The following is a 23,998-nucleotide window of genomic DNA, read 5'->3' as shown; positions in this document are numbered from 1 at the left end:
TCTTATCTGGCCTTCCTCATCCAGGGCTATCTATGGAGGGCTGGCTGGCTCTCGCTGAGTACTGACTCACAGCATCCATGACAACAGTTCCTGTTGTATTAGAAAGGCAGCATCGACTTGTCAAGAGTAACAGTTGATTGCTCTATGGGTTTTTTCTTTTAAGGAATTGCCACGGTAAATATAGGTCATTATCAACAAAACGGCTGGCTGTCTTCTCTTCATGTAAGCAAACATTCAATGCTCAGGACCCACGTGAAGTGAAGATCAGCAGGGCCCACCCACAGACAAAGCCACAATTTAATCTCTAAGAGCCTGCCAGGCACTCTGTGGTCCATGAAAAGCCCTCGAGTTAGGAGCCTGTTTGCTAGTGTCCAGTGCCTGGAACTTAATCTTCCATCTTTCAGGCTTCAACTGGATGTCTATCCAGTTCTGAAGAGAGTTGACATTGGAGAAATGCACTTTGTTATCTTAGACTTCTACCCTTTACCAAAAAAGCTGCCAGCATTTCCAGAATTGTGCAATAGTTTATCCAATGTTCATGGCAGTAACTATAAAAAAATTACATCACTCTTTAAAAAGGGCAAAGTATAGTTTTGCCAATTTTATAAACAATCTATATAATAGCTCTCTCCTTGTAAGCAGATTAGCACAAACCTGTTGTAAATAAAAGCAATGTATTTATATTTTACCAAATTTGAGATTATCTGTACTTGAAAATAGTGTTTTGGAGCCTTAAATCATCAAGAGCAATAGAAGTGGCCCTCCTATTTGGCTCAGCAATTGTAATCACGTAGCCAAAAATTTTTCTATTTCTGAATAATCGTATATGTGGGTGGCGACGGTCATTTCTTATAAATTGTTTGAACACTTGAATATCACAAAATTTAAAATGCCACTGAGAGAATAAAATGTCCACCAAAAACATGTCCCCAAGTGCAAGATTATCTGGTTCCCAGAAAAAGAACCCATTACAGTAACACTAAGGTTACAATTGTCCAAAAAGAAGCCAAAATAGACTCAAGCAAGCTTTTGCTGAAAGGCTAATGGGCTCATCTTTTAAACTTTATTATGTTAGGAAAGCAGGGTGCTTTCAGAGCCTGGAATGTAAAAACTGTACACTGGTAAGATAATACTAAATTGATTTTGTAAATGATGGTGTGAGACATGTAATTCATTGTCCACCTCACTCAGATTTGCAAGTTCTGTTGATTCTAAGGTCCCTTTACTAACAAATGAGGACAACACACACATCTACACAAGAGGGCGCTTACTCCTCAGAATATCATATAAGTTCTCTATGTCATGTTTTGAATTAAAAAAAACAAAAACAAAAACAAAACTTATGTTTTGGAACAAGCTAATAGAATTCCAGATCTGTAATAACCTAAAGTATGCTGGGCAGGATCCCATAGAAAGTAAGTCCAGACTTTAAACAGGCATACTTACTTCCAAAAATAAACACAAATAATTTCAAATTTTAGGGAAAATTTTAAGACAGGGGAAAACACTAGGATATATGAGATGTGAGAAATTGTGAATAACCTATCTAGGGTTTGTTAAAGTTGAATTTATTTCAGAAAACAAGAGCTTCATGGAGTTCAAACAGAATTTATGAAGAAGAGAAAGAGAATGCTTGTGGAACCCAGAGCATGATATAGGATATCTTCATCTATCATTCTCTGCACTACTACTCATTTGAGACGAAGTCTCTCAATGAACCTGGTGCTTACCATTTTCTCAGCTAGCCTGGAGGCCATCAATCAACCTCTCTCTGCCCTACACATAATACTGGGGTTATGGAAGCACACAGCCAGCGACACACATATTCTTATGTTGATGCTAGACATCCAAATTTGGCTCTTCAGTCTGTGTAGGAGTGCACCTCCCTGGACCCACTGAACTTTATAACAAAACGGACAATGGAACTATTGAAAATTATAATATGCTTAACAAACACAGATCAGGTAAATTTGCTGCATACATAAATGAGACATGTGATGTGCGTGGGAGGGAGACAAGTTAGGAATAATGGCCATATTATATTTAGCATAACTCCTGATTAATAAATTGATATAAAACCTACAGGAGTGATTGATAAGGAACCCTGACAGAAATAATAATATATTTGGGAAAGAACCAAGGTAATAATGAATCAGATCAACAAAGGGAAGGAACCTGTCGCTCTCATTCCTACGCCTTTGGAATTTCCACACAAAGTTACTATTTTGGCAGGCTGCTGGATCATGCTCTAAGAGAGTACACGGTTATATTTACCCACACAGCACCAGGAAGGAAAGCACTGTGTGACTTTCCTTTCATGATCTATGGGTGGAAAGTGCCATCTCCCGAGCACGTGCTTCCCTTACACTGACACCCAACTCTTGTCAAATGCCATAAAAATAAATATTAGATAAAATCAAATGCAATGGATTAAGCCCAAAAGATAGCAGGGGAGCATTCCCCAGACCTGGCCATGCTAAGGAAATTGCTTTCCCAGTGCTGTTACTGTTCTTACTGTCAGTGTGGCCTTAACCCTGCCTATAAGAAATACTCAAGACTGCTACTCATGGCTTTCTTCATAAAACACTTTCCTCCCTTGGCTCCTACAATTACAAACTCCATTTATCTCATTTTTCCCCCTCTAATCCTTTCTTTTCTTTTGTTGTTCTTTTGTTTGTTTTCAGTAGGACCTGGGGCGTAGGTTAATCTTTGGGAAACTTGGTTGTCTATATTGAAGGAATCATTTTCTCAGTTACCTGTCCCTCCTCTCTGCTGACCACTTCTAGTTTTTCCTTCTCGGTGCTGCTTCACTCCTTTGTTCTGACTGCTTAGCCCTTGCTGCTGTCTGATCCTCCTGCCTGTCCTTTTAAATCTAAACTGTGTCCTCTCCTCCGACAAAATAGCATGCCCTAAGAGAGCTTTGAACCCCTGTTGATAGCTGACCAGTGTCCCTTACAAAGAATGTTCCCCCAGATCATCAGGGGCTTATTAAACCACAGTCTGTTGTCCCCTTCCCCAGGGTTAGCAATTCAGTTGCATTTCTAATCACTTCCCAGTTGATGCCATTGTTGCTCAGATTAATTTGCATCCAGCACAGTTACCACCCCCACACCTTGGTTATCATTTCTACTGTATTACATAATGCCTTAGCTGAGACTCTTAGCAATCCAGCACTGCACTCCTGACTGGCTCTACTGTTCCTCTAACTAGCCATCCAAGGTTCCTTTGCCAGGAAGTTTACTTCCTTGTTAAAAACGTTGGCCTTTACTTGCTGAGAACATGTTAATTTCTCACATGGCTCATAAGGTCTTTAATGATCTGTGTGATGAAGAAGCCGATGTCATAGCTGAGATATGAATCTCTTTCCTTCTATAAAGGTCACTAGTTGATGGTGTAGTCTCCAATTCATATGGCTATTGAGGAGTGGTTGGATTATGAGGGTGCCAAGTTCATCAAAGGATTAATCCATTAGTGAGCTCCTAACTTCAGGAAGCTAAATCTGGTGGGGGAAGTAGTCACTGGCTGTGTGTTTCTGAAGGCAATCTCACATCCCCACCTAGGCTGTTTGGTAGGCTTTTGTCTCCCGCCCACCGTGAGGGGAGCCATTTTGCTCCACTGCACACTGTTCCTCTGTGATGTTCTGTCTCACCAAGCCAAGACCTAGAAGCAACACAGCCAAAAGACCATGGACTAAAGCCTGAGACCACAAGCTGACGTAAGCCTACCTTCCTTTAAACTGTGACTAACACCCCATTACCCATCTGGCCTACTACAGAGAGGTACTGTGAGGATTAAATAAGATATACTCAACCTGTGCTCTTTAAACTCATCATAATCAAACTCTCTGACGATCCTCAACTAATCAATGTTAAGCCACTGCTCCTGAGGAAAAGACAGCATTGGATCCCAGCAATCCTCAGGCCACATTTTGTCACATGATCCATGTGTAATCCTTTTTTAATTTTGTTTTTTTGAACGTGTATCAGTGTTGAAAGTTGTCCTATTTAAGACCTATTGTTTATTCACTAACACTGAACTGATGGCCTGTGACACTCTAGCTCGTGCTGGAACAAAGCATGACTAACATGTAGTCTTTCAACTAGGTTCACCAAGGCCTCTGACGGTTGGGAACACCGACAACATTTTAACACTCAGTGTAAAAAGCCATCTCCAACAGTGAAATCACCAAAGAAATACCACAAAATGGTGAAAAGCAGGGTACTTCATAAACCATTAAAGGACCTGTGTTTGCAGACTTCTTTTGTCCAGATTTACCTAGGAGAGTACACACTTCGCAGAGCAAGATTTTTAACCACATTGTACAAGTCTGCAAATGACTACAAGTGCACCACAGAAACGTAAACCCTGCAATCAATTTTAGCCAGTAGGTGGGTTGGCAAATACGGAATAATGAGGAGTAGTGTGGCCCAATGGTACGGCATGTGCTTAGCATGTACAAAGGGTCCTGAGTTCGATCCTCAGTGTTGACTAAAAATAAAAGCACAATCTCTGTTGCAATAACAACCAACCATCACATATTGTCCTCATTCCTGAAGCTCTTCAAATCTTTCACAGACTGACATGCTTCAACTCCTCAAAACCCTTCAGGTAGGAAAGATTCATATGCCCATTTGACAGGTGAGGAAACAAAGGCACTGAATAAAATACTTCCCCTTAGGAGAGTAACAAACGCTATACTCATTTCAATAGCTAACATTTCATTAGCAGTTCACCTTAAGGCCTGTTGTGGTTATTATTTGTACGCATACACATCACACGCAGAAAAATTTTACCAACCCCCAAAGTAAAAAACAAAAAACAACTCAAGGAATATGGAAGTGATGCTTCGGGGGGTAAATAGGACTGGCTGATGTCACTAGGGTGTAGTACATTGGGGGCTATATGAAAATTCTAGGCTAGAAGTTTCTGTCTCAATCACCATGTATTGCTGGTCCTGCTGCCAAATACTGAGAAGGTCCTGGAGACAAGCAGGCACTACACTGCGGGACATTCTAGCCTCCATCCCTGTGAACTAAATGAATGGCCAGTTTTCACAAATTGCCCAGTCCATGACCTTCAGTTTTCTGAAGTAACTGAAAACAAACTAAGACAAGGTCTAACAAAGAATGCCTCTTGACCAACTATAACCAGGTTCATCTGAGGCTTCAACCTTGTTTGGAAAACACTTGAACCAAAACAAAGGTTTCTCAAGGCCACACCCTTAGACTGACCCTATGCTCTCCCCTTAGTGTAACTGTGAGAAGATGCAAGATTGCCAAAATCTTTTATCTGTTTCAGCAGCAACTGAAGATAAGACCCTTGTCTCTTGAACTCTGAGATAGAACGGAATCCTAGCTTCTGCCATGACCAACTAGCAGACACAACTAATCTATGCTCATAAGCAGTGAAGAACCCTTGTCACGTTCACTCCTGGACTCTCCTAAACCTCTTATTTCCTCCTCGTTCCTTCTCCATCTCTTTAAAACACTGATTCATCTCTGTACAATCCACAGTTGACTTCCTTTTGCATCAGAATTTCCCCGCACTGTGGTGGTAACCGATGATTAAAATCTGTCCCTAGCATTTTAATCAGTATCTGCTTTTGCTTCACTCAGACTGTCCTACAGCTAATTCTAGAAAGACTGGGATTTGTGCTCAGGAAAACTGCCCCACGGACCACACCCTCTGAATTTTCTATAGCTCTTCTGTCTCATCATTATGATCTTGATTTGTTAATTCATTCATCAGCTATTTTGCTGGGTTCCCCTAATTTGCCAGACTTTGTTAGATACTGCAGAGACAAAGGAAAGTACAGACAGTATTATCCTTAAGGGGCTCAGGCCCTGTTCATAAGTCCAGTGATTCTAAACAGGGGTCACAGGCACAGGTGTTACAGTGTAAAGATTCCAAAAGGGCTCTGAAGAATGAGGCTTTACACACACACACACACACACACACACACACACACACAGTGGCTAAGTGGAAGTCAAGATGGAACAATTTAAATGAAATAATAAATATTTAAGTATATTAACTAATAAAATGGTAGTCACATCCGTTTTATAAAAGGGCATATGAGGGCACAGAAGAGACATGCAAGAGCAGTTAGGAGGGATACTGGAGTCCTCAGGAAATGACTTTTTTTCCCTCCCCTAGACTAAACTGAATCTGGAGGAAAGACAGTGAGAGATAAGACCAAGACAGCGATGGCAGGAGGGAGGCCCTGTATGTCAAAGCCACAGGCCTGAAACGTTTTAGAGACACGGGGAACAGTCCTTGAGTAAGTCTAACCAGATATCAGGGGTAAACAAATTTGTGTTTTCAGACAGCTAGCACTGGGGCAACGGGCAGGAAGAGATTAGAAGGGGTTAAGACTGGAAGTCAGGAGGCCCGTAAGGACACTGTGGCTGCACTCCAGATATCAGTGGGCTCTGTGCTCAGTCACTGCCCAGCTGCATCCAGGGAACCACAGGCCAACAGCAAAGGTCAAGTCTCCGCAGGAGGAGTAAGTTAAGCTGCCCATCAAGTCAACTAGACAATAGTTGCCCTAATGCCAAGTTCACTTCCAACTCTGCATCTCTCCTCTCTTCACCCATCTGGAAAGTTCTTCTTCCTACATATGTGCAAACTTAGTTGATCAGAAAATTCCTTTCCTAGAAAACTCTTCTTCTTTAGTTTCTCTATGACTTTTCAGTTCCTTACTCCAATATTCTATATCATACATTAATGATCTTGGCTGTTACATTGTGTCTTGTAAGTTGATTTGTAGATATATGGAAAAGATACAGTCCTGCAACTAAAATGACTGCTTCTTTTTCTTTCTCCTTATTTCTTTTTAAATATATATACATATATGTTATTACTCTTATTTACTTTAATATATTGTTTTTACTTTTAATTACATCTTATTTTACTTTTTGAGATTGAAACACAGCCTCCACCTTATTAAACCAGCACAATTCCTAACTACATCCTAAGTATTTGTCCTTATATACCCACAGATAAGTGTAAATCTAACCCTTACCCAAGAAATTCCTCACAACAGATGGGAATCATTACAGTAAAAAACATACCCAATCCAATGCAGAGAACAAGTGACTTAGTGGGGCCCAGCAACAACTGATCCATCTCTAACGGAACTTCCACACCTAGTGCTCAAGGATCACAGCAGAAACAGGGTGAGAAAGATTATAAGAGCCAGAAGAACAGGAGGTTTACTGTGAGAATTCATCTAGAAATATCAGAGAACCTACATCAAGTCTCGTCAACATGGAGCCTGAACGAGACCTGAACAAAGATATGTTAAATAGACATGTTAACATGAAGGGGCCATATTGTCTTACAAGTCATTACTCTTTTTTTTTTTTTTTTTAAATCTCCTGTAAGTATCCTAGTGTGCAGCAAATCAGGAGATGTTTGACCAGGGGGGAAACATCCTTTAATAAGCAAGGTAGTCTCCACAGTTAATATTCCATCACATTAGCTTCCTCAACTGTGTGCCCTTTCCCCTATAAATGTTGCATGGTAAGAACTGATTTTACACCGCCTAAAATTCAACAGGGCAACACTGTTGGCTCCGTTGTACCTCTAATCCTTCACCATTCCGGGGTGAAGCAAAATACCGTTCAGTATCTATTTCTATTTATCCGTGCGAAACACACACTTGAACTGCTTCCCAGATGCTGACTGCTTTTCATTTGTAATCAGTACAAGAACTAGGCCTGGTGGAATACACCTTTAATCCCAGCACTTGGGAGGGTGGCAGTGGCAAATGGACCTCCATGGGTATGAGGCCAGCCTGGTCCTCATAGTGAATTCCAGGCTAGACAGTGGTACACAAGGAGACTCTGCCTCAAAACAACAAAAACCCAATATGAAAGCATCTTCTCCCTTTTCTGATGTTAAAATACCTATTGCATGACCTCCTTGGAGTTTTCATAAAACAAAAATGTTCATTCCAGGAAAGTTGTATCTTCTCTTGAACATGGCAAACATTCAAGGGTTACCAGTTTTGAACCTGCCTCTCTGCCTCTCTGGAGTATCTGTATTTTTCTTCCTCCCTTCCTACCTCACACCTCTTGAGACCCACGGTTTAGACACTGCTAAAGTGTTCACTGAGCACCTAAAATGATCATAAACTCGGTCTGACGGATGATTGTCTCACACTTTCTGAATTACTTCCTTTCACCCAGTTGGGTTTTAGGCCCATTTTTCTTACACTGGCTTTATTTTGGTTATTTATTCATCTTTGGTACCGGTTCTAAATACCTCATGGAGTCTCAATTAACAAAATTGAGTGTTATGGGCTCAATTTTTAATTGGCTGATATTATCAATCTTAACAAAAAGCTAGAGTTTTAAAAAATAATAATTTTACTCAAATTACCTATTTACATTAGAGAGCAGTTAGGGGGTTTAGGAAAATGCTGCAAAATAAAAATTCTGTTTGGAATTTCAAAAGCAAAATAAACAAATAAATAAATGAATAACTAGTGAAGCCAGGGAGGCGGGGCTGGAGAAACAGCTCAGTGATTAAGAAGACAAGCTGTTCCTTCAGGCTGTTTTAGTTGGATTGCCCGGCACTGAGCTCAGTTGGCTCACAAGCAATTCTAACCTAGCTCCAGGAAATCCAGTGCCCTCTTCTGGCCTCTGTGAGTGTTCACACACACATGGTGCACATACGTTTGTACACACACACACACACACACACACACACACACACACACACAAATAAAAATAAACCTTTAAAAAACCCAACCGGGTGAGAATGGAGTAAAACATGCTGGGTAACCATTCTGTATGTTAAAGCAACATTGTCAGAGAAAACGATCAACAGTTACCTTTTTTTTTTTTTTCCTTGTTACAGGGTGTAAAGGCATTTCCCATTTACATCGTAGCTTAAGTACCTCAGGGTATTTGTTAAAGGTAAAAAATGTTTTTTACTTTAATTTTATGAAAAAAAAATGTAGGTCTCCAAGAGTCTTCGGAGCACATTATGAACTTAAAATAATCAGCAAGTATGAGGCAGGGAGGCACCCCCGGGAGGCCCAGGCAGGAAAACACCCTGCATTCTGAATGCACAGCAGACAGCATGCAAATCCTCCCAGTGCAAATCCTCACAGCCAGCGGTGCAATGCTGGTTTTAGGGATGTTGGATTCCTGGAATTATTAACTGTGTGGCAGAGTAACATTCAAAGAGTTTCAGTAGAGAGAGCAGGTGTCTGAACACGCATGTGAGGGAGGCAATGGAGGCCTGGCTAAGCAGTCCTGAACATCTCTTCTTCCAACAGAGAATAATGCAGCAGCATCTCACGGGCCAGCAAACCAATCCTGATCACCATCCACACAGAACGAACTGGCCTTAAGCATTCCTGTCCAGCTGCAGTGGTTATTTACAGAGGTGCAGAGCTGCCCTCTAGTGGTCAAGATGCAAACTGAGAAGGGATTCTTAGGCAAAAACCTTAACCTATTGAAGCAATTAAACACTACAACTAATAAAATTTAACGTCTCGAAGTCATGGTAAAACTGAGACAAAAGCTAGAGACAAAAGTAAAATAATAGACTTATATGTTTCTATTACATATATGGACATAAGACTGTCATAAAAGGAATAGTTTAAAAATAATAGAATAACTTCAAAAATGAGGGCAGGGAGTCTTATGGAAGAAGGACCCAGAGGTGACAGGAGCCCCAAAAGAAGATCAACAAACCCAAAGAAAGCTGTCCCCGGGGGGGAGCTGTGGAGACTGATGCATCACCAAGGACTATGCATAGAGAGAGCCTAGACCCCCTGCTCAGATGTAGCCCAAAGACAGCTCAGTCTCCACGTGGGTTCCTTAGTAAGGGTAGAAGAGACAGTCTCTGACATGAAATTGGTTGCCTGCTCCTTGATCACTTCTGCCTGGTGGGGCAACCTAGCCAGCCCACAGAGGAAGAGGATCCAGGCAGTGCTATTGGACCTGACAGGCTTGGGTTAGACAGTAGGAGAGGAGGCCCTCTCCTATCAGTGGGCTAGGAGAGATGGAAGAGGGAAGGAGGGTGGGGCCGGGAGGAGATGAGGGAGGGGGTTGCAACCAGGATATAAAATGAATAAATTGTAAAATAAAAGTAATAATAATAATAATGAGCTTCCCATTTCATTCATCAAATGGTTTTGCAATGTGATGGTACAAAATAGTCACCTGAGGATTATCTATATAAAAGTAGAATCATTCATCATGGGATCTATAAAAAGTAAATGCCCATGCTCACATCTTAACTTACATGCTATGGCTGTTGTAGCTTTTGGGGGAGTTGCTTTTAGCTCCTCCAAATATCATTTTATCAGTAAAGGGAAAACAGGTAGCTATTTTAAAGTATTACTGTAAGGACTAAATAGGTCAACAAATAAGTACATAAGTACTCAACCCAGGTTCTCTGCAAACAGCAGCGAATGTTCTTAACAATTTGATCTATCTGTCCAGCTCAACACAATAGTTTGCTTGCTTGTTTTTTTTTTTGTTTACCATTGCCAACCTGGCTATTCCATTTTTGTCATTTTAGCTTTTTTTCTCTGGTTCACTATAAACTAATTATTGCAACTAATTAAATAACCACAGGCTGAGATTACCAGGCATATCTAGTGAGCCTAAGTCAGTACAGGTCTATCAAAAACAATGACAAACAGTAAGCTGAGAATGATATTATGATTCTGTCCTTAGAGCAGCTTTAATTCTAAACAACAAAATATCATCTAGCTAGCATTCTGTAGAGAGCCCGGAGATTGTTCAATTCTAAGCCTCATAGCCTATCTCATTCCAAGAAGAACACAACTTTAATGTAACAGTCAACTTATTTTAAAACAGAACTCAGTCTTCACTTTGAAGAATTCTCAAATGTCAGCAATTCTCAAGTTCAGATGGGATAACATCATGTCCTATAAAATATATGCCAATACACATTAACCAGTAACCAACAGTCCTCTCATCGTCCATAGACCAGACTCAGTAGAACAAAACCAACCTCATTCCTGTTAGCAGACAATGTAGACTAGCTTATTGTCTAATACAGTAAAAAAAAAAAAAAATCTCAAAAGCATAGTTGAGAATAATTATAAGTAAGTTCAATAATCCCTTATATATATATATCCCCCCAAAAGCTACTAGCCATAGTCAATGCTCTACACAGCATTTCCTTCTGGGCATTTTCAGTTATTTACTTCTGTGTGTATATGCATGATTGCATACATGTCAGAAAATATGTGTGCAGGTGTGAGCGTAGGGAGTTCTATGTCAATATCAAATGTTTTCCTTTATCACTCTGCACCTGTTTAAGGTCTCTCATGGAAGCCAGAACTCACCACGCCAGTGAGTTTCCAGGCTCCACCTGTCTTTGCCTCCCCATGGCAGGGATTACCGATATGGGTAGTAATACATAAATGGGTCTAAAAAGATACCATCAAATGTCCCATCCTCTAAAGTAAGTAAAGAGTCATAAGGGATGAATAACACAGTCATTGCTAAATAATGCACCAAGGCCTTTTACCCAACCACAGCACGGTGGGCAGGTGTTATACTAGATTCTAGACAGGCCATGCCAAAGTCATTTTAAAGGGTACCCATTGGGACTGTGCTTAAGATACATTATAGCACAAAAAATTTCCTGGGGTGGCCTGAAGTTTCAGCTGGGACCAACCCTCTGGTGCAATATAAAATGATATAGATCTGCAAAGTTTGTAGTAGGTTCCCCTTGAAGACTGAATGGGATTGCAAGAAATGAAATGTAAATGAAAGGAAGCATTTCCCTCTGTCTCACAGGACTACCCTGTGAGCTACTACCAGGGCAGCCAGGCCATCTGTGCAGAGAGGAATGTCAGTCACAGATCTGTAACTGTTTTAAGGTGAAGAGCAGAAATGGGGATTTGCCATCCTAAAGAGGTCTTCTTACCTGCTGGACACCGTTTGAACATATTTTCGGGCTTTCCAAAATAGAGGATTGAGGTTCTGGATTGGAAAGGAAGCAGACAGTCAATATGTTAAAGAACAAAAATTTCCTCAGTTAAAAGCAAAAACTTATTAGTACCAAAAGACCCAGTTTTTTTCCAACCCAATAAACACTCCATGCAAATATGACTGCTTTTCATAAACACATGATGCCACTTTTGTCACTGGCTATTTTTTTTTAACAGGGTATCCCTGTGCTCTGCCCTATAAACCAGTCTTAATTATTTTTCTCAACTGTTCTTTATTTTTTCCCAAAAGTCCTTGCCTAAGAATTTCAATTGTTATTCACTTAATGAAAGTTCATACATGATAGGACCACCTCAGTGTTGAAACACAGGATTTTATTTTATTTTATTTTCATTGTTAACATCTTTTATTTTTTTATTACAATTTATTCACTTTGTATCATGGCTGTAGGCCCCTCCCTCATCTCCTTCTAGTCCCATCCTCCCTCCCTTTCCCCTATGTCACTCCCACTAGACCACTGATAGGGGAGGTCCTCCTCTCCTATTAACTGACCCTAATCTATCAGCTCTGATCAGGACTGTCTGGATCCTTTTTCTCTGTAGCCTAGTAAAACCACTTAGCCAGGGGGAGTTGATCAAAGAGCAGGCAATCAAGTTCATGCCTATGACTGCCCCTGCTCCCCTTACTGGGGAACCCACATGGAGACTAAGTTTTCCATTGGTTAGATCTGAGCAGGGGGTCTAGGTCTTCTCCATGCATGGTCATTGGTTGGAGTATCGGTTTCTGCAGGACTCCCTGGGCCCAGGTTATTTGGCTTTGTTGGTTTCCTTGTAGAGCTCCTGTCCAGGTATATCTATCACCCCCTTCTTCTATAAAATTCCCTGCACTCTGCCTAAAGTTTGGCTATGAGTCTCAGCAGCTGCTTCAATACTCTGTGAGGCAGATTCTTTCAGAGGCCCTCTGTGGTAGGTTTCTGCCTGTTCCCTGTCTTCTCCCACTTCCAAGGTCTATCCTGATTGCCCTTCTGAATGAGGACTAAGCATCTTCTGTATGGTTCTCCTTGTTGTTTAGCTTCTTTAGGAATATAGATTTTAGTATGTTTATCTTCTATTAGATGGCTAATATCTACTTGTAAGTGAGTATATACCATGTGTGTTTCTGTTTCTTGATTACCTCACTCATAAAATTTGCAGGCAAATGGATGGAATTAGAAGCAAAGGATTTTAAAAGCTTTAAATTCAGTTCTGATTTCAGTGAGGGATAGCAAATACTGCCACCAAGAGGCAGCAGTAAGATGGTATTCTGAAGGGATTTTCTACCTTCTGCCTTTCTTGTCATTTGAGAATATAACAGACGACAAATTTATCATGCTGGAAACAAATTAGGATAAACAAGTCTAGAGACTTTGTTGCAGTGGTTTAAGCTAGAGGGCAGTATCTTCTAGGGAAAACTTACGTGAAAATTTAAAAATATAAAAATAAAGACTCTTATTCATCCTCTGCATTTTAGCTATGAGCAGCCAATTCATTGACAAGATAAATGGAGGGGTTTAGGTCTTTTGTGTATCTAGAGACACGCCTGTGTACTGTATATACTGCAAATAAGGTAGATCAGTCACCCTCCATCAATGTTGTAACTGATGCATGCAACAGTGCTCCAGAAAAATATTGTACAGTTAGCGTATGAAGAGCATAGCGCCCTGTGAAGCTGCATTGAGAGTTTTCTTTGTATCCGGATGAGCACCACGGCCTCAAGACAGGATCTCTGTCCCTGTATCCTCTGCTTATGGGTTCTAACCTCGGTAAACACTCCACCTTCCCCACTACCTCACAGTGCTCCTACCCTTGTGGCTGTCTTGTAACGTGAAGCACACAGCCTTCCACAGGGCCTCAGAAACCACAGGTGCTGTTATCACCTGTAACACTCCAGCTTCTTTAGACGTGCGATGTCACCTTTCCCTGATTCCTTGATCTCTCCTCTGAGAACTGTGCTCAGGCCTTCCTGTGTTCTCTATCACATCCACTACCTCCCCTTACAGGCTCCACAGGATAGGTCATCACGCCCTACATTCCGTCCTTAAACTCTTTGCTATTTATCTAGTGCTCTATGTTGTCTTTTGAATCAAGGTTTCCTGAATACTTATGTCTTCAAGGCTTTGGCTTCAAGATCATGGTGGTATTGGGAGATTGGAAGCAATTTAGAAAATGAGGCACAGCTCGTCACTTTGAGCATCCATTAAAAGGAATGATAGGATACTACACACCACCTTTTTCTGCTTTCCAGGTGTTGTTCTCTGGTTCACCATTGATTCCCCCCTCACACACCCATAATGGTCTGTCTCACCACAGATCCAAAATCATAGAACCAAGTTTCCACAAATAGAAGCTTCTGAAATCATGAACCAAAACAAAATAATCCATCCTTTATTTTGATTTTATCATGCATTTTTTATAGCAATGGGAAAACTAATACACCTTAACATACACTCCATGGAAGCAGGCACTTTTGTGAAGTATTTCCTTCTACTGTCTTTTATAACAGTGTATGCCAAAAGTAAGTGCTTAAAATAGAGTGAACATTGGAGTAAGAATAAATGAAACATTGTATCAGGCCAAAGAAAAGAAAAGAAAACAGTGCCACCATAAAAAACAAAACAAAAAACCAACCAAACAAACTAAACCAAAACAACCCCCCCGTTTTTTTTAATTTAGTTATTTCCTGAATGTCACCTAAGATTGTATATGGAAAAACAAAAATCAGAAAATAGCACAAAATAGTCCCTTGCCAACAGCTATCAGGGAGCTGATAGAATATAAACAAGTGGCTTTAAAATGCAACCATTGTCCCAGATGGTGCTATTCATCAGGCTAATCCAAAAGAGAGTATTCTCTTTATATGAAGCTTGGCACCACAGTCATCTCCATTTGAACATATCTTTTGTTTGAAAGCTAATCAACAGTTAATAAAGCAAACTCAAAATCTGTTTTCCTCTCCTGCACTTCCTCCTAAACAGAGACCCACAGACAAGGCTTAGGAGACATGAAAGAAGGAATCTTTACTTCTTGTTTCTACTTAAATAGTACAGTAAAAGCAAACAGATCTCTTACTCTATTCTAGGCTTTGGTTTTTGTTTGTTTTACATTAGTCATGTACACAAGGATTTCTAACTCTCTCTCTCACTCGCTCTTTCTCATTTCTCTGCAGTTTTTTAACCTGGTAAATTATCCACAAAAGCCAGCTTCCAGGCTCAGGTGGTCAATCCTAACAAGTCAGTCCACCAGAAGACTGCAATTAGGAAACGGTTTATTAGAATGAGTATCAGTCAGATATTTTTAAACCTAGACTCAAATTCTCAGCTTCCCTCTACTTTATTCAGCAGCCACCTAGATCAGGCTCATTCTTCCTCTACTCCCATCCTTTTTATTGCTTTTTTGTTGATACTTTGCGTTACTATAAAGAAAATTCCACATTTCAAATTTCTCTGCAAAATCACAAGGAAGGCTGTAGAAATCTAAGAGGGTCAGATGAAAAGTACAAATGAATTAACTGAGAAATAAAGTGAAAATATATGAGAACAACCAAGAGATCAAAGTAGTGTAAATATGGAGAAGAAAGAAAATACTGGAATAGAAGAGAGATGGAAATAAGAAAAAGGAGGTTCTAGAAGGGAAAGGAGTGAAAAAAAATCACAAATAAGAAGATGATGTGCAGTGGGTAAGAAATGATGCCATATAAGAAGTAAATGGAAGGTTTGTCCCTCACTGGGCAGGTAGATTTGAGAAGGTACATTAGTTCAAGCCTGTAGTGAGCTTCCTCAATACACATGATTACCCCTTAAATAAAGTGATATGCCTGTTTCCAACTTTTCCCTCAATCTAGGACCCAAAGATATTTTTCATAATGATTTTCAACCAGCTCTGAGACTGAAAGTGTCTCCATCAAATATCAGAATAGTTAAAGAGTCAATCAATCCAATGAGTACACTTTGGGGGTACATTCAAAACTGTCACCTCCTTCAATGAACTTTTAAAAAGCCCTCCCGAAAAAGGACTAGATAATTTTGGTTTAAAAGCCATCATATTCTTGAAAAGGCTTTTTATGTTCTATATTCTTTAAATTACCTCATTAAATTCTAAGGATAATCTGAAATTCTTGGGTTCCTACAAACAATTTAGATGTGGTCTTTGTTTGTGCAAATGCTTTAGAGATAGATCATCTTCATTGTATAATATAGCTAATCTCAAACTCATGATTGTACTATACCTGACCACTGGAAAGAGACAGTAGTAAAATCAGCAGCACATATCTCTCTACTAAAAATGAGAAGATAATTAAATTACCAGTCCAAAGAAAAAAAATGCAACTCCTGAAAATGAAGTAGATGTTCTTAAGAAGTTTTACATTATAAGTAATGTGCAAAAAGTTAAAATTCCCTGGATTATATATTCCTTACTGAAATACATCAATTTGGGTTCAAATCTACTTAATTTAAAAGACAGATAATTTATTGAATAGAATTTAAATTGTGTGCATTAAGATTGGAATCAGGGACTCTCTATGACATGATCTCAGTGACTGGCTCTTTGCTCATCTCCCCCTGAGGGGCAAGCAGCCTTACCAGGACACAGAGGAAGACAATGTAGCCACTCCTGATGAGACCTGATAGGCTAGGAGCAGATGGAAGGGGAGGAGGACCTCCCCTATCAGTGGACTGGGGGGTGGGGGAGCATGGGTGGAGAAGAGGGAAGGAGGGTGAGATTGGAAGGGGATAAGGGAGGGGGGTACAGTTGGGATGCAAAGTGAATAAACTGTAATTAGTACAAAAGTAAATTTAAAACAAATAAATTAAAAAATTGGAGTCTCTGTATGGTCGATGCTATTAATTCTAATATACCTGTCTCTGTCAGGTATAAGGTGGGAAGAATTTAACATGTTCTATATGTGGTCATCCATATGCTCTTGTTGATTCCTTGGTAGTAGAAGCATCTCATTGTTGTCAACAGAAGATATCCATACTTGGGACCCAGCCAGCTAAAGGGAAAATACAGGACACCACCTCCCCCCACCAACTCATACCCCCCCCCCCCCCCGCCAAGTACTCAAACACAATCCATTCTTCTTTCTCTGAATTGTGTGTCAGGTGATATCGAGCATTTAATCATCTCATTCTTGGGACTCCTGCATTAGCTTATTAGCTAAACAATGTCAAAGCATTTGGAGAAAAGAGAAAAATGGGCTGGCAAAGCTACATTGCAGTCCATCATACAAAATCTCTCTTGAGATTTATTTTTGTTTTTATTTATGTGCGCATGAACATATTTGCTTTTGTGAATGCCACTTGTGTATGGGTGTCAGTGGAGGACAGAGAAGGCTGTTGGGACCCCTGGGCCTGGAGTTTACAGGTGGTTGTGAGCTATTGGATGCTAAATTCAGAAAGAGCAGTGAGCACTGCTCATGATTTAGCCATCTCTCCAGATCTTCAAAGTTCTTCTTCTGGAGCCGTTCTTCTGTATCTTAAAGGCTAGAAAATGTGCACCTCCTAAGCAACTTTGCTTTCCATGTCATGGCACTTGAAGATGACACAAAATTGTTCATGCTTCCCTTTCCACTTTGAAATTAAGGAATACATTTCCAACTACCTTAAAACATTGCAGATTCTTCTGAGATACACTGCAGCAAACTAATCTAACCCAGATTCATGTTATTACTTCATCCTAAGATTTTTTCTTTTATTTTTTAAATTTATTTTTATATTAATTACAGTTTATTCACTTTGTATCCCAAATGTAGCCCCCTCCCTCATTCCCCCCAGTCCCACCCTCCTTCCCTCATCTCCTCCCAAGCCCCTCTCCAAGCCTACTGATAGGATAGGTCCTCCTCCCCTTCCATCTGACCCTAGCTTATCAGGTCTCATCATGAGTGGCTACATTGACCTCCTCTGTGGCCTGTCAAGGCTGCTCCCCCATCAGGGGGAGGTTATCAAAGAGCCTGCCACTGAGTTCATGTCAGAGACAGTCCCTGTTCCCATTACTAGGGAACCTGCTTGGAGACTGAGCTGCCATGGGCTATATCTGTGAAAGGGTTCTAGGTTATCTCCACAAATGGTCCTTGGTTGGAGTATCAGTTTCATCCTAAGATTTTTAAAATTTGATTCATCTCCTTTTATGATCTTTTTGAGCATCTTGGGTATTCATAAGTGGATAAATTGTTTTCTAAAGCATACAATCCATTCAGCCATAAAATAAACATTGTTTGAAGGATTTTCCCAGATAAGTTTCTATTAGAATTCTCAGCCTATACATGAACAAACATACAGCCACTCAAACACACACTCAGACACACAGAGATGAGCATACACATACAGACAGCCCAACACACACACACACACACACACACACACACACACACACACACACACAAAGGTTTTTGTTGTTGTCGTTGTTGTTTTGGGGGTTTTTTGTTCCTCCAGAATTTTCTATACCTGTACAGATTTTTAACTCTATCCTGTGTTTGATGTCTTGATCACTATCATTGTCATGGGACAGTGAAAGGCTTCAGTGAAATGAGAATGTACAAGCCCGCCATTCTTACAGCTGCTCATTGTTCTTCTGTCTGCGCTGAAGGCAAACTTTCAATCTTATGAATTCTTTGGTTATGTGTAAATTTAGTGACTATCTGAGCATTTTATGTTACTTTTACTAATTTCTCTTTAGTTAGCACACAAAATAACGGGCTTCATTAAGATAACGTTCAGTTTTACTCTCCTGTCCTACTTCACATCCCCTCATCATGGTTTCCCTTTTGCACTCACTCACACACATGAGTGAAAACATGCAAGGCTTGTCTTGTGTCTAGCTTAGGCTCCCAAGATCCCTGCTGCCCTCCATTCACTAGGAGGGACATAATTTCATTCTTTTCATATGTAAATAAAGTGCGTTACGAGCATATATCACATTTTCTCTGTTCCCTGGACTCATGAGGCTCATCTGGTCAGGCTTCACAACGTGGCTATTGTGGCTATTGTATTCTCTCTGGCTTATGCTGACTTTGGTCCATTTTGATACACACCCGGGAACAGCATAACTAGAGCACATGGAAGTTCTGTTTGTAGTGTTTTGAGTAGTCTTTAGAGTACTGTCCATTTATTCATTCCTGCCACAGTGTATAGCATTTCTTTTTCCCCTTGAGCTTCAGTACCATTTATTAATTTGTGTTTTCATGATTGGGATGAAACTGAGCATGAATGTAGTTTTCTTGTGGGATTATTATCATGATGGGGTGTTGATTTCTGTATAACTGAAGATTTTTTTTCATACATTTAGTCATTATATTTCCTATTTTAAAGATTATTCAATTTATTTGCCCATTTACTGCCTGGGTGACGTGATTTATTTCAATTTCATTTAGTTTTTTTAGTACATTGTATATTATAAATATTAATCCTAATCAGGTGTAGAGAAAGCAAGGATTTTTTTTTTCCTAATTCTAAAGTTGTCACCTCATTTTGCTGAGACTTTCCTTCACTGTACAGATTTTAATTTCAAGCAATCCTTCATGCTGGTATGCTCTGAGTTATTAGTATGTGTTTTCCAAAATCCTTTCTTACCTATGTCTATATGAAATGTATACTGGTTTCAAATTGTCAGGTCTAAGATCTAAGACAGGTCTTCAGTCTATTTTGAATGGATGTTTGTGTAGCTTCATTTGTCTACATGTAGACATCCAATTCTTCTGAGCACGATTATTGATAAAGTCATGTTTTCTCTTCAAGATTTTAACACTTGTGTCAAAGCTTGTGTTACTTTGGCTAACTGGGTTCATTTCTGGGGCTTCCATTCTATTCCACTGTTCTGTTTCTTTATTTCTACTCCACAATATTTGCGTGCAAGTAACACCATGGTTTTGTAACTATGGTTACATACACGTTATAAAATCAAGTGTTCTTTAGCATTCTAGTTTCTGATTAGGATGGCTTTTTGGCTCTTCTGCATATTTTGTATTTCCATGTGGATTTCAGGATACTTTTTTCCTATGAAGACTGCTATTGGAATTTTGACAGACATTGCAGAGAATCTATACACTTGTTTTGGTCATATCATCATTCTCACCAATACTAGTTCTGCTAAAACACGTTCTTAGGGAGTTTTTGTTTCTATCTTGTAGTGTCTTCGTGTTTTTAAGCTAAATAGTCTAAAGTTTGTATTGTAGAAATCCTTCACCACCTTGCTTTTCTTTGAAGCTACTCTAATTGGAATTGGTTTTCTTAATTCTTTCTCAGTCCATTTATTCTGAATTTGCTTTGTTGGTTTGTATCTTGCTGCTTTGCTGAAAGTGTTGGTCAAGTCTAAGAGTTCTCTCTTAGAATCAGTCGCATCTTCTGCTGATAGGGATCCTTTTACTTATCCTTTCCTGTTTGTATTTTTGTATCTCCTTTTTTTTCTTTGTTTTTATTAATCTGCCTAATATTCCATATATGTTTGATAAAACTGGAGACAGTGAGCATATCTCTTTCCCGATTTTAAAGGAAATGCTTTTAGATTTCAAACATTTCTTATAATATTAGCTATAGGTCATTCATTATTATGTCACGGTAAGGCCTTTCTATTTCTGCTTTCTTTTGGATTATTATCATGAGGGCGTGTTGATTTTTTTGTATCTATTGAGATGCTCATGTAATTTCTATCCTCAAGTCTATTTACATGTTACATAATTTGATTTGCATATGTTTAACCATTCTTGTTTTCTGGGAATGAAACCAACTTAATGTGTGTATGTTTTTAATATGCTATTGAATTCAATTAGCCACATTTTGAGAACTTGTATTGCTGTGTACATTACCCTGTTTGGATTATAAGGATAATTGTTGTCTCAAGCAATAAGTTTAGTAATGTTCATTTTTTATTATTATGGAATAACTTAAAAGGATCTTGATAGTTTTTCTAGGAGAAAACTTAGTTGGTCTAGGAAAATTAAGCAGTGAACTTATCCTGTGCAGGAACCTTTCCTTTTTCTTATTCATTTAGTTATTTATTGGTTCTGAGTTCAGCTATTTCAGCTTTATCTCATTATTCATTATAGATCTGCTTAAGTGTTTATATCATCTTATTTTTAATTTTGGTTAACTGTATGTTTCTAGGGTTTTATTCATTTATTGTAATTTTTTAGTTTCTTAATTATGTTTTTTTCCAATGTATTCCCTTGAAGCTTCTGGATGTTATTGGTATCTGTTATACTGTCCCATTTTCTATTTTTAACTTTATTGATTTGCATCTTCCTCTTTTATTAGGTTCATTTGGCTAAAGGTTTGAACTATTTTTTTTATCAACTTCATTTCATTGGTTTTTGTAATATTCTTTTAATCTTCACTTCAATAAAGTTTAATCTTACTTTATTATTTCTAACAGTTCATTTGGGATTTAATTTGTTTTTATTTTCTAAGACAGTGAGGTGAATCATTAACTTATTTATCTGTATTATCTGTAATGTTTAAATATTCCGTTTGAGACTGCATTGCTGTTTCCAAAAGGCCCTGGTAAGCGAGGTTCTTTTTAGTTTGTTTGTTTTTTATATTTTATTGTTGTTGTTTGAGGTGGTGGTGGTGGTGGTGGTAATTTTTTGTTTGCTTGCTTTGCTTTTAAATGTAGGAATTTTTTAAATTCCTTCTTGACTTCTTCAAAGATCCAATGATCATTCGGTAGTATATTGCTCTATCTTCCTGCAAAGTAAAACACTAGTTTTATATCTGGCCCTGTTTGACCCTTTGCGGTTCTTTTATAAAATTTAGGATGCCAACGTTTACAATTTGTAATCATTCCCTTTACTGATATGTCATTACCTTCATCTCTTGTGATTTACTCTGGCTTCAAGTCTACTTCCTCTGACATGAGTACAGCTACACGTATTTTGGAGATGGACTCCCATCCTTTTAACTTCCAGTTTCTTTGTGTTTTGCCAGTTTGTTTCTGTCAACGAAAAAAGAGTTTGGTTTTTAATCCAATCAGCTTTCTGTGTCTTTTATCAGGAGAACTAAGACCATATATGCTTATAATCGAGACGTGATTGCTGATTCTCATCCTTGTATTGGTTTTACTGGTTTATTTTAATATGTTTGTTCTTTCCTTTTGTACTTCCTCATATTATATGTTTGGTGTTTAACTGAGTTACATAAATATGATTCTTTCCTATTTCTTCTTTGCTCATCTGCTTGCCTTTTAAATTTTATTACTTCCTGTGCTCTTATGATTGAAACTCCTTCTTCTCACCCTCTCTATGCAGCATCCCTTTATATGTCTTCTGTAATGCTGGATTAGTGGTCACAGATTTCAGTAACTTTTACATATAAGATTCCCATTAATTTTAAAAGATAACTTTGTGGGATATGATCACCTTGGTTAGCTGGTCATTATTTATTTTCACAGCTTGAACTTTATCATTGATTTAATCTCAAATGTCCTTACTGAATGCTTCAGTCACATTCCTAACCTTCTCTTCTACATTACCAACATTCTTATCCAAGCCCTAGATTGATTTCCCATACTGTTCATATACCTATTTTATCCTACATAATTTTGTTGATTTTTATTGATTTTTATAAGAAGACCTGTGAATTATTTGTTTGAAATTCCAACCTGACTTTTAGCTATTCTAATGGGTATATCTATGATTTGGACATTTTTTATTATAGTTTACAATGGGGTTTCTTTGTTCTCTGATTATAGTATTTATCTAGTAATACATTGTAGAGAGGTCCTTTTCAGTCATGTCTGTTTGGGGTTCTAATTTCTTATTATGCCTACATGTCCACTTCTTTCACTAGATTTGGGGAGTTTCCCCCCATTATGTCACTGAGTATATTCTCCATGTTTGTTGGTTTTGATATCATCTATTTCTTCCACTTCAAGACTTTTAAAGTTTTGTGTCTTTAACATGTTCCTCAAAGTCACTTTGGTTCCTAGTTCTTTTTACTCTTTGTTGATGTTGTAATGTTGCCTTTCCTTTCCTTTGTCTTGTCTCTCATACTATTTCTTCTGACTGATCTGGTGAAGAATTCCACTGCAATCTTTGTTCATTAACTTTTCAAATTCTTTTATTTGTTGTTTGCTTAGTTTTGTTTTGTTTGTTGTTGTTTTAATCTCAACGTCCTTACTGAAGGTCTCAGTCACATTCCTAAGCTTTTCTTCTATAATACAAACATTCTAATCAAGGCTGTAGAATGAGTTCCCATAGTGTCCATGTACTTATTTTTATCCTACTTAATTTTGTTGATTTCTATGCATTTGAAGCTGTTTGATTTTTATAAGAAGACCTGTGAATTATTTCTTTGAAGTTCCAACCACTTTACACCTTTAGACAGAGTACCTGAGGAGTTATAATCTTCTAGAAATAGATTCCCTTCGTCTTTTTTTTTTTTTAAGCTTCTTGGGTTTCTGTAATGGTACAGATAGCTTGTACAGCTTTAGTTATAAAACTTCTTGTCAACAGTTTTCTGTTCAGTGTTAGTCCTCAGTGTAAATCAGATATGAAAAAGCAAACTTCTTTAATAGCTACCAAACCAAACAGGATATTTAAACACATATTAAAATGATGAAAGCTAACCACTATAGGACCCATGACTATAAAACAAAAAAATAGCACAGAGAAAAATATTCAAGTAAGCCATGTAGGAAAAAAAGTGAAAGTAATAAAAATGGGTGGGGGAAGACATGAAAAAAGCAAGACCAGATGAGTAGGTTATCTTCCAACAATGCTTCCATCTACCAACAGTAGTTGGTTATACCATGCCCTCATTTCTTCTCCACCCAGAATTAGTGCTACCATGATGCCTTCTGCATACCTCACAAGGTCAGTTTATACACCTTGGGCTCATTCTCAGAGACAATACCCACAGAACAAGGAGAAGAAAGAAAGCAAGAGAATCAAAGGAATCTGGTCTTTCACAGTTGAAAGGTATCAGGCTTCAGCTTAGCCTCAGCACTAAAAAAATCATATAAGGAAACGTTAGCATTTTGGTGAATATATGAAGGATGGGAAATTGTGTTTATAAAAGTGAC

The 23,998-nt window shown here is 38.7% G+C and overlaps 1 protein-coding gene across 1 annotated transcript in view; it reads right to left on the bottom strand.

Moving 5' to 3' along the window:
• Fmn2 (formin 2) overlaps positions 1-23,998 on the bottom strand; it is a 312,755-nt gene that overhangs the window by 219,520 nt on the left and 69,237 nt on the right. Inside the window, exon 4 of the mRNA XM_060364725.1 lies at positions 11,926-11,981. Coding sequence (XP_060220708.1) covers positions 11,926-11,981 — 56 coding nt within the window. The remainder of the gene's footprint in view (positions 1-11,925; positions 11,982-23,998) is intronic.

Source organism: Meriones unguiculatus, chromosome 11, assembly GCF_030254825.1.
Source record: "Meriones unguiculatus strain TT.TT164.6M chromosome 11, Bangor_MerUng_6.1, whole genome shotgun sequence".
NCBI classification, from domain to species: domain Eukaryota; kingdom Metazoa; phylum Chordata; class Mammalia; order Rodentia; family Muridae; genus Meriones; species Meriones unguiculatus.
The sequence above is the reverse complement of the archived record's forward strand: the minus strand, read 5'-3'. Positions and strand labels throughout refer to the sequence as shown.